This window comes from Lolium perenne, chromosome 1 (assembly GCF_019359855.2).
Source record: "Lolium perenne isolate Kyuss_39 chromosome 1, Kyuss_2.0, whole genome shotgun sequence".
In the NCBI taxonomy this organism is placed as follows: domain Eukaryota; kingdom Viridiplantae; phylum Streptophyta; class Magnoliopsida; order Poales; family Poaceae; genus Lolium; species Lolium perenne.
In genome coordinates this window covers 94,847,838-94,859,364 of record NC_067244.2, presented here as the reverse complement: position 1 = coordinate 94,859,364, position 11,527 = coordinate 94,847,838, and the positions used below count along the sequence as shown (strand labels likewise).

The 11,527-nt window shown below is 44.7% G+C and overlaps 1 protein-coding gene across 2 annotated transcripts; it reads left to right on the top strand.

The window, feature by feature from the left end:
• The first annotated feature begins 267 nt into the window (after positions 1–267).
• Positions 268–11,013, top strand: LOC127297623 (ABC transporter G family member 25). Of its 2 annotated transcripts, XM_051327937.2 has the most exons (15): positions 268–616; positions 722–798; positions 2,270–2,524; positions 2,843–2,906; positions 3,010–3,153; positions 3,232–3,266; positions 3,667–3,740; positions 4,241–4,965; positions 5,445–5,741; positions 6,105–6,551; positions 6,629–6,777; positions 7,790–8,079; positions 8,167–8,291; positions 10,570–10,722; positions 10,802–11,013. In XM_051327937.2, the coding sequence occupies exons 1-14, from the start codon at positions 399–401 to the stop codon at positions 10,718–10,720; spliced, it is 3,051 nt and encodes a 1,016-aa protein (XP_051183897.1). In that variant the 5' UTR covers positions 268–398; the 3' UTR covers positions 10,721–10,722; positions 10,802–11,013. The 2 variants fall into 2 exon arrangements, with proteins under 2 accessions (XP_051183897.1, XP_051183899.1); XM_051327939.2 differs by lacking the exons at positions 268–616; positions 722–798 and adding an exon at positions 1,824–1,994.
• Positions 11,014–11,527: the final 514 nt, after the last annotated feature.

The following is an 11,527-nucleotide window of genomic DNA, read 5'->3' as shown; positions in this document are numbered from 1 at the left end:
GAAAAGAGTCAAAATGTTGATGCTGTAGACAAAGCTGTGGAAATAAAAGCTGTAGACACTTGAGCAGCCGCCAGCCCAGCTACCCACCCACCCCTGGGCTCCGGTGTGCGTCGCTTTGTTCAGCTTTCCACGGGGCACGGGCCCACTCTGGTTATCATCGAGCCGAGCCGAGCGCAGGGCCAGGTCGGGTCAACCGCAGCGGCGTCATTAGTGACAGTCTGACAGAAACTTGGCACCGAACACGCGCGCTCGTTCGCGCTCTGACCATGTCCATTGCCTCCGACAAAAGCCAGGTCTTTCAAGTAAGTAATCCCCTCCCGGAAACAGCCAACAGCTGACTAATAACATATGGCCGTGTGATCTTTCTCAACGAAGCCTCGACGAAGCTGATCAGCTCCATGCCGTCCAACCCGCTCCCCGCCGCGCTGCTCCTCCTCCTCGTCCTCGCCCTGCTCCCGGCCGGCGGACGATGTCAGCCGGGCGACGGCGACATCGGCGCGCTGCCGCCGTCGCCCGCCACCCAGTCCAAGGAGATGCTCGCCGCCAGGATTGCCACCGTCAGCAGCGAGCTCACCGGCGAGGTGCAGAGCAAGTACGGCTTCTGCATGTCCAACGTGTATGTCATCTCGCCCTCCGCTGCCCGCTCGGCGTGCTTGTTTCTGTTTATTTTGCAGCTTCGGTGTGCTGTTTCGTGAGCTGAAAGAAACGAGGGATTTTGCAGGGATAATGATCTCAACCAGACGTTCAACTTCAACTCGGACCCGAGCTTCATCTCGGACTGCATGGAGCAAACCAAAGGTACAGATAACACAGATGACAACACAAGTACACCGGCAATTTTCTCTTGCGCTACAGTTTTCTTTATGAACAAAGTTGCTAGCTAGCTTTGGAACCTGGAGGAAGACAACACAAGTCTCCTAGCTTCTAGGTCAAATGGTCAATCCTTGGTTCAGCATCGTTTTGTTCCGTGCTCTCACATACAGTGGTAAATCATGTCCCGTCTCTATGTGGGGTGGTACTCCCTCTGTTTTATTTTATTTTATTTGAATTCTAGGTTTACTTAGCCTTTCGTCCCGCTACATCAATATGTAACTACATGATACAACAAGTATAGGGGTGGAGCAGAGAGAAGACCAAAAGAAACAACACATAAAGAAAAGAAGAAACAAATGCCATCGACGAGAACGAACACGACCTGCAACCGATGCGATGAAGTCCCACCATTCTCCTAGCACACCGAAGCACCACATTCCAAGCAACATATTCAAAAAGAAACATGACACCGACGCCGTTGCACAGACTAATCCTAAGGTTTCCCTCGATATGCGGAGGGGGGTTGGGGAGGAGGAACACCCGATGCCCTTCATGAAGGCAGGGCGGTACGCAGGCATCACCACGTCGGTGCCAGACATGCCAACAAGAATTTCTCCCGACCACCAAACCAACCACCCCAGACGATCTGAAGTGTTCCACCTAACCTATCAGCCACCAGCAGATGCCGCCACGGTCTTGGAGCCATTCTCGACGTCTCATTGTGGTCATCGATGTAGGGCCTAGAAGATGAAAAGAGAGGCAACACGTCGAGGGTAGCAACATCGCACCTGCCCGGGAGGGAATTACCTCCACTGCCTTCGCGGTAGCCAACCGAACGTGGCAACAAGAAAAAACTAGGCTCTTACTGGCACGATGGGCCCCACACTGGCCCGCAATGTCCTCGCCGCTACGCTCCACCCAACCACCGCCGTCTAGGGTTTTGTCAAATTTAACAAAAAATGTTCCCCACAATTGGTGCCAAACACAGACAATACAAAAAGGGACAAAATGCCAAACGAGCTGACGCCTGTCAACCCATTCGACGGCGCCGGAGCCCTCCGGAGCCGGGGTCGGGTCGTGCGGAGGCTCGAGTCCAAGCCGTCCCACCCCACTCTCCCTTCGCCTGCCGCGCCATGGTCGTGATGAAGAGCAGCGCAGGCCAGGGCTCCTCGCATGCCGCGGTAAACTTGATCCATCTCCGCGTTTTTGGTCCTGGGAAATTCCGCGGAGATACCGTAGCTTCGCCGAGTCATTTCTTGTTTTGTGGGTGGAAGCCATGGTAGATCAATGCGTCCGTAGAGTCAATAGATCAATGCGATGGGAAATCCTCTTGTCTACTTGTCATGATGTTTCAGTGAACCCTGATGCTTTCTGTAAGAACTAGAGCTAGAGTTGAAGTACATGCCTACATATTAGTTTTGTGAAGAAAATTCCTCATAATTTGTCATGTATGCAGGGCAAATGGTTACAATGCTGTGCAGCAAAGCTGAAATGGAGCTATATCTCAGCAGCTTGGGGAGCAAGCGGATTGGAAGGATTAGTAGGAACTGCAACCAGAGCTCATGGGCAACTGGTTGCCAATCTGGCTGGGCTTGCTCAGCGCTGGATCCCAATGTCACCTCAGTTGCTAAATCAGTTCCACTCAGAGCAGAGAGTTGCAGGCCATGCTGCCCAGGTTTCTTCTGTCCTCTTGGCCTGACCTGCATGATGCGTAAGTGTATCTTTTCAAACAAATTACCCCCAAGAGACTATATTAAATTTCTATAAAATCGATCGCATTATATTCCCTGTCTGTGCAATCGTTTTCAAAATTTGCTAAAAAGTCTGAATGCCAAATACGCCGAGGAGTTCTTGAAATTGTCTAGTTTAAAACATTTAGCAGTGCCTGATAGAAAGGTTTTCGGAACTTGTTAACTTTTCTCAAGATTAAATATCCTTTATAGTCCTTGGTCCTCCTTTTTCCTTGGTGGTATTCAGTATTCACAGTGTAACTATTTACTTGCTCTAAATTTATTCTTCCTTTTTCCAGCTTGCCCTTTGGGTGCTTATTGTCCTCTTGGGACACTCAATGAAACCACCAACCTTTGTGACCCGTAAGAGTAAATTTACACTTTCCGTGCTTCATTTACCATGTAAAAACTCTTCACAAGAATTTCATAGCACATGACTGTTTCTTTGTTTTCGAATATATGTCAGGTATTCTTACCAAATAACTCCTGGATCCAACAGTACATGCGGCAGTGCAGATTCTTGGGCTGATGTGATTACTACTGATGATGTCTTCTGCCCTCCAGGGAACCACTGTCCAAGCACTGTGCAGAAATTGAACTGTAGCAAGGGGTACTGTCTTAGCCTTTTCTTTTTCTGATTTGTTGTTCTGTCTGTAATGATTATTCATCACAGACTTTGTATTTTCAGGTCCTATTGCAGGAAAGGTTCCACTGATGAAAGTGGTATGCATCTCTTATTTTCAGAGCTACCTCCATTGCGAAGCATGAATCAGAAATAGTACTACTTATCGAATAACTGCTGCTTTCTAGCTCAATTTCCGTACGATTTGTCAAGACCCAGACATGATTGTAACACTTCAGTTTTTTCTTCTGGAGTTGAACAATCCTTCAAATCTTAACCACTAGTTTTAATGCCTGCTAAAGATAATATTCCGGCACTTTCACTGGTTAACATACCTTCTAAGCTGAAAGGTAACATCCTAGAGAAGTTGTTTTGGTCAAAGTAGGGGCCTAGGTCAAAGTACCTACAGGCACGTATGTTGGAATATTTAATAACAAGCTGCACAAGTTTAAAGTAGCAATCATCTACACTTTATCTCAGTAATTTCATATAATGTTGCAGATTGTATCTGGAAAAGCAGATGTAAGGAAAATTCAACAAAAGAAGATCTCGCTTTGTTTGGTGGTATGTTGATTGTAAGTATCCTAGTTTCTCTCAGATGTCAGTTCATAGAAAACCACACAACTTAAATGGGAGCATCTAAATTATTATCAATATCAATCTACTTAGAGCATGTTAAGTTTCATACACCAACTGGTAGAACCAAAAATCCGAACTGATGGAGAAGGTCCGGGAATCCACATATACTTCAATACCCCCCATCACGTGTGACTCGATAAGGCCTAAATGTGGCAGAAAGGGGGCCGATTTAGTACCATGTGAATCCGATACTAAATTGCGAAGTACGCAATATTTTTTTTTATCTAAATTGCGAAGCAGATACTTGAATCCAAGACCTCTGCTCTGATACCATATTAAGTTTGATGCACCAACTGGTAGAACCAAAAGTCTGAACTTATGGAGAAGTTTGGGCAATCCACATACACTCCAACAAAGCCTACAATCTTGTCAACAGTGTTTAATACTGTAATAGTTTTTCAAAAAGGTTAATTTAGCTGTGATATTTTTCTTGCAGGTTATCTTATGTGCTGTTTTACTAGTGGTGTACAACTGCTCTGATCAGATCATTGCAATTCGAGCTAAAGTGTCAGCTAAATCTCGTAAAAGGGCTGCCAAAATTGCACAAGAATCCGCAACAGCACGTGGCAGATGGAAATTAGCAAAAGAACTTGTACTAAGACATGAGGTGGAGATGTATGAGTCTTCTGATACACCTGAGCAATTAGCTACATCTTCGGATGGAATACTGCATGCCAATAAAGGTAACGGTAAGAGGTCCAAAAATCGCAAAAAACTGAATGTTCGCACTGAAAGATTCCGGCGTGCATATAGTCAGATTGACAAGGAAAAAACTCTGCAGTTAGACAAAGACAAATTAACACTCTCTGGAATAGTGTCTAGAGCTGCTGCAAATAGACCACAAAGGCCAATGCTTGAGGTGGCTTTCAAAGGTCTGACGTTATCCATTGGAAAAAAGAAACTTCTGCAATGTGTTACTGGAAAACTTTCACCAGGTAGGATAACTGCCATTATGGGTCCTTCTGGAGCAGGAAAGACCACATTTCTCAACGCTGTGTTAGGTAAAACATCGGGTTATAAGAAGGATGGATTGGTCCTTGTAAATGGAAAATCTGGATCGATGCAGTCTTATAAGAAGATAATTGGTTTTGTGCCACAAGATGATATTGTCCATGGGAACCTGACGGTTGAGGAAAATCTGTGGTTCAGTGGATGCTGCAGGTAGATACATATCAAAGACGACTTCTTTTCTTTTCTAATGGGTTTACTCTAACTGTTTCAATGAGCAATTTTATGAAAATCAGTGACATAGCATTGCAAGAGTTCATATACAAAAAATTATTGAGGTTCATAATTAAAAAATATTATTCTTCATGGCTTCTTCATACTATATTGATTTTTTTCCAAATATAGTACTCCAATGTGATTATTAAAACTGGTAGATCATTATTTTAATTTCTTTTTTAGATATTGCCTACTTCAGTTGCATGAATTAACCTTATCTCTTATAGTATGTCTTAAGTTATGTGCCTAGATGACTTCTACTCTTCTAGTAGCTGCGGCATATGTTCTTTGCTATGCATGCCAGAAACAAAAGTATATCATATAGTTGATTTCAGCAATTCTTTTGATGATATCCTTATTGCATTTCGCGAGGGAGACATTATCCTCTTAACAATCACTATTCTTTTGTGTAACAGGTTAAGCAAAGGCATGTCAAAAGCTGATAAGGTTCTTGTTCTTGAACGAGTTATAGGGTCACTAGGGCTCCAAGAAATCAGAAATTCCCTTGTTGGGACAGTTGAAAAGCGGGGTATTTCTGGTGGACAAAGGAAGCGTGTAAATGTTGGAATTGAAATGGTTATGGAACCATCTCTTCTGATATTAGATGAGCCAACAACAGGCTTAGATAGTGCTTCCTCTCAGCAACTTCTAAGAGCTCTTCGTCATGAAGCATCCCAAGGCGTGAATGTTTGCGCAGTGATTCACCAACCAAGGTTTCCCTGTAAACTTTGAATTCATCATTCGTTTATTTCCTGTCAGAAAGAATCCTTCTTGTGTAATCTTGAGTTGAAATGACTTAACTCATCTGCAAACTATTCGTACAAATTTTGTAACAAACATTGACTGGTCGACCAGTACACTGCATTACATTGTCCAGGGTCACCTATTAGTTGTGGTTATAGAATTTGATGAAAATAAATTCATTGACGTAGAAAATGATCAGCTTTAATGCATATAACATGTCGTAGAAACAGGACTAATCAGGCAGTCCTGACTGAAATAATCACCAGTACACACTCTTTTTTTACTTTATTAAATATGAATTTGGATCTAACATGTATTACCATTTTATACAGCTATACTTTGTTCAATATGTTTGATGACTTCGTTCTTTTGGCAAGAGGTGGCCTTATTGCTTACCATGGGCCTATATGTGAAATTGAAAATTACTTCTCAGGCCTGGGGATCAAGGTTCCTGACCGTGAGAATCCTCCAGATTATTATATTGACATCTTAGAGGGAATAGTAAAGACAAAAATGAGAGGACGTGTCACTCCTAAACAGTTGCCACTTCTTTGGATTCTACATAATGGATATGAAGTTCCAAAAGATATGCAGAAGGACCTTGAGGAAATCAATATGATGCATGAGTTATATACTGTTGGATCAATTACTAGAGAAGATTCTTCTGTACAACATATAGATAATAAAGATTCTGTGCACCAAAATGTCAGGCACACAAACGATTTGCTGGATAGGAAAACACCCGGTGTACTTGCACAATACAAGTACTATTTAGGGAGGTAAATTGATTTCCTTAATTTCTCTTACTTGCTTTGGTGAACCAGTTCATAACTCCATTGCGAAATTATGTTTTCAGGGTAGCTAAGCAACGCCTGCGTGAAGCTGTGCAACAGGCTGTTGATTACCTAATATTGGGTATTGCTGGCGTATGCATTGGAACCATCACAAAAGTTAACGATGATACACTTGGTGTAGCTTCTTATGGGTATACCATAATTGCAATTTGTAAGTCAGTATCCTGTGTTATTTTTTACAAATGTCATGATTTCTAAACCATAAAGCAGCAACAGAAAAAAGATAGAAGAAGAAATATTCTGTTCCTCATCTTATTAGATTGCAAAAATATTGAGAACCACCTCTTTGATAGGTTGGTGGGGTTGTGGGGTTCCACCCACCAGATTCAAATCCTGGTGCTCACATTTGCACACACACACACACACACACACATGGTGTGTTCAGTAGGACTTTAGTGAGACTCATTGACTTACCGCAGCCTCCATCAGTTCTAGCATGTGGTTAGGAGTATGGTTATATGGACGTACGTGTGTGGTGGTGTATGCATCATCCATGCAATTACACATAATAGATTGCAAACATATCATTGCTCTTAGACAGTAATCCCTCCGTTAACTAATATAAGATGTTTTGGCAAAGTTTGCCAAACGTCTTATATTAGTAAACAGAGGAAGTATCTAGTAATGTGGTGTAAAAAACCAATATTTATTCGTAACACTTGGCTTGACCATACACTACCTATCATTTCTATAAGGCTTATATAATATATAGAAAAGTGCTTCCTGTGCCATCTTTGCTGGGATATTAACTTGAGGCGATTGAACAAAGTATGAAAGTTTAATTTTCTCTGAGTAAAACCAATACTGCTTTCTTGGTCAGCACAGAGGAACCATGGTCCATAAATGGATTTTCTTATCTCTGTAGACGTTGCTTCTTTCTAACCTCTATGTGTATGTCTTTTTGTTGTTGTGTTAAATTATAAAGTAGCAATAGATACACCTGACAGCCTTGTACATGTTCGATGAAAAGGAAAATTACAGAGAATCATACGTTAACTTTTCAATATTACTAGAAGTTTGACTAATATATATTTACCTCAGGATTTTCGTCCCTTAAAATGAAGCTACAATGGGACTGTTCCTTAGATGTTTTTGTTTGAAATGATACTGTTCTAAAAACTTACAATAGCGTTCTTGTTGACAATAATTTGCTTTTTGTACAGCACTGCTGTGCCAGCTTGCAGCACTGCGATCATTTTCACCAGAAAGATTGCAATACTGGAGAGAGAGAGAATCTGGCATGAGTTCTCTAGCTTACTTCCTTGCAAGAGATACAATTGATCATTTCAACACCGTGGTTAAACCAATTGTCTTCCTCTCAACATTCTATTTCTTCAACAATCCACGGTCTACACTTCGAGACAATTATTTGGTTCTGCTTGCATTAGTTTACTGTGTAACTGGCATAGGTTATACTCTGTCGATTTGGTTTGAGCTAGGATTAGCTCAGTTGGTAAGTAGGCCATCGTCAAAACTTTGTCATGATCTTAAAATTCCAATTAGATGAGTTGATTTGGCTTAATGAACTTCGTTCTTGCAGTGTTCTGCATTGCTACCTGTGGTATTGGTCCTGGTTGGCACTGATAAAAAAATTCCACAATTTATTAAAGGATTGTGCTATCCCAAGTGGACACTAGAAGCTTTCATTATTGCTGGAGCAAAGAAGTTAGTAGTTCTCCTTCATTTTTTAATTTCCATTTTCCTTAATGAGCACTTGATTAATGGTAAAGGACGAGTTTTTTTTCATTTAATTAAGCTTCTCTGCAGAAAAAGCTAGGTTATATGAACTCCTAAAAATTGGTTACTAGCACATAGTAATATTTAGCTGCAGGGAGGAAAGAACTGAGACACCAACTCGTCCCCTGCTCGTCCCCGCGGGCGAGTCAGGGGCGACTCCCTTATCCCTCCCCCGTCAGCCCGACCCCCTCCGCCCCCTCCCCCGCCGCCGCCGGCCGGAGCTGCCGGGCAAAGCCCGCGCAGTGCCGCCGGCGGCGGGCATCTCCACCTACTGACCGTCCACCGGGAAGCGCGGGCGGACCTGGTGACGACGGCGGGAGCCTCTCGGCTGTCCGGCGACGGTGACGGCGCTGGGGAAGATGGCGACGGCGCTGGGGAAGACGGCGGCGGCGCTGGGATGGCGGCGACGGTGCTGGGCGGCCGGAGTCGGCGCCGTGGCGGCGCGGGTCTGCCAGCCCAGATCTGGGCCCTTTGGGCTCGATCTGGGCGGACGGGCCCCGGCCGCTCTGTCCACCGGCGCCTGGGTGCGGCCACCCACCTCCTTCTCGCCCGTTCTCCTTGGCTCCAAGCGCAGGGATGCTGCTGCTCTGACCAGGTTGAGCTGAGCCCAACGCCATCTTGGCGTGGTGGCTCGGGGCGTCCGTGCGATCCTGGCGGCGAGGTGTGCAGTGCTGGGTGGCCGGCGATGCTTCTCTGAGGTGGATGCGCGCAGCCCTGCCGGCGAACCCTCCCTTGGCAGCACCTGTGCCGCTTGCAGCTTGGTGGTGCCCCTCTCAGGCGGCCTGCCCTCCCTTCGTGGGCATGGCTGCCCCTGATCTGGCGCGCTTGACGTGCTGCCGGCGGGTTGTCCTAGCAAGGCTAGTGCTTTGAGTGGAAAGGTCAGCGCGTGAGCTCTAGGTGAAGGGCGGACGCTGCTTGCGGTGGTGAGGTACCATGCTCCGGGCGAAAGTCCTGCCTTTTAAGGCCTGTGACGGCGACGCCTGAGGGTGCCGTTTCCTGTGTGGCGTCATCGAGGAATTCTGGCAGCTCCCTCGTCCAGGGTCTCAGGTTCCGGGTGAAAACCTCAGATTTGGCATGCCAAATCGGGCGACGACGGCGTCTTTGACGTCGTACCCTTCTTGGAGGCGTCGTCTTGGGAACTTGAGTTCGGGCAGTGGTTCTTCCTCGGGGTTCTCTGTGTTGGCCGCATGGGAGATGTCTTGCGATGCAGGTGGCGCGCCGGCCTCTTGAGGGGTATCGTGGTGGCTTGCGCGACGAGGATCTTCCTCGGACAGCGCGAGCGGGCCTCTGGATGAGCAGTGCTGGGCTGGCCTCTGTGCTTGATGGCGGGCTGCTGAAGACTGCACACTTGCACGTCTGTTGAGTTGCTAGGAGGTAGCCGCTGCGCCGACGGCGTCCCTGGATTTGGGCTGAGGCCGGAGCAGCAATGCTCCCAGCTGAGCCGGGTGGGCTCGCGGGATTCGGGTGGTACGCGTCTTGGCTGCGGCCGGCAGGTTCTTGGTAATTTTGATGATGCACAAGCATTGCGACTTTCATGGGCATGGGTTCTGTTTGGCGGAGGAGCTCACTCTGTAGCGTCTTAGAGGAGCACTCGACAGATTTCGGCTTTTTGTCGTAGTCATGTTTTGAGTGTTGGGTGTGTGTGTGGGTGTCCCAGCCTTGTCTTAGGCTTGTAATGTAAACTTCTTTTTCTATCAATGAATCGAAACGCAAGCTTTTGCGTTTTGCGAAAAAAAAAATTGGTTACACATTGTTTATTTATTCATATAGATGAAAAATATCCAACATTTCATAATAGCTTGAAAATGCTAAAAGCTGTTTGGCACAGTGAGAAAATATAATATTCTCACATGCGAGTTGTTGCAGTCAATTGTCTGTCCTGTATATCCTGAAAATTTGTAAAAAATCCTCTTAGTTCTTATTTACTTTATAAATATCAATGTTGATATAGAGGAAATCCTTTTAGCAATATTTTTCGATAATCTATCTGACTGAAGATTTAAATTACTAAATTTCGTCATAATATCACGAAGTTATGCAGATTCCTCAGTCGGTTGCCCGGTATCAATTTTAGCTTAGCGGTCCGAAACCTGTATAAGTGTGTCTTTAAGTTTGGCATCTCCAGTGAAAATCGAACTTCTGATAGTTGATAGATCAAACTTGGCTGCTTTTACCCTTTTTCCTAACCCACACTATTACCCTTTAGATATTCTGGCGTATGGCTGATTACTCGATGTGGAGCACTGCTAAAAGGTGGATATGATATCAATTTTTTTGCTCTTTGCATCGGCATTATGATGCTTAATGGGGTACTCTTCCGGTTTGTTGCTCTACTTAGTCTGTTGAAGCTAAAATAGATGTAAGTATGCATATAAATAGGTTTTTGTCAACTTCCTTCTGCTTTTAATTTTACTGACCAAGTTACATAATCTGGATAGGTGTATTACGAAGGTCTTGTCGTCTTGTGGGCTAAAATAACTATCGGCTGTTCTCAAGACTCAACGGCTGTGGAATTTGCATATATTTTGTCACATTGGTAGTACATATTTAGAATTTCTTGTCCATAAGCTCGTTAGACTAGAATATCAACCTTTGTTTTTGGTGAAAACACATCGGTCTACTATACTTAAACTTGTGATTTGCACTATTAGTACTCAACTGCCACTGTGGAAGGATGAGATGTCGCCTAGAGAGGGGGTTGGGAGCATTGACGCTACCCTGAATTTGTGGGATAAAAAAAACTCACAAATACGAGCGATGCATAAAAAGGAACACATTCGTACCCCTAGTGATTTAACCTAGATTTGAAATCAAGTCAAAGGTGGTTCGAAAAAGGCAATCGAAAAACATGGATTATTCATCATTTTCTACCTAGGGAAAATACCAGACATGCCATAGCGGTGTTTTCGAGAAGAGCTCTTCAAGTAGTTTGGCACCATGTTGAATGTGGTGACCCTGCATACCACTGCATGTTGTAGTATGCTAGTCGTTGACATAACATGTCCGAAGTACCAATCCGCAAATATTACATCCCTCAGACACTACTAGGAAAAAGGCAATCAGTGGCGCACCACTTTTACCCATCAGTGGCGCACTAGTGGTGCGCCACTGTTATCACGCCACTGCTAAGTTTTAGTAGTGGCGCACTAGTGGTGCGCCACAAC

Coding starts and splice junctions, on each gene's coding strand:
- LOC127297623 (XM_051327937.2), top strand. CDS start 399: ATGCCGTCCAACCCGCTCCCCGCCGCGCTGCTCCTCCTCCTCGTCCTC. Junction 2,907..3,009: donor ACCACCAACCTTTGTGACCC/GTAAGAGTAAAT, acceptor AATATATGTCAG/GTATTCTTACCAAATAACTC. Junction 8,080..8,166: donor AGCTAGGATTAGCTCAGTTG/GTAAGTAGGCCA, acceptor TCGTTCTTGCAG/TGTTCTGCATTGCTACCTGT.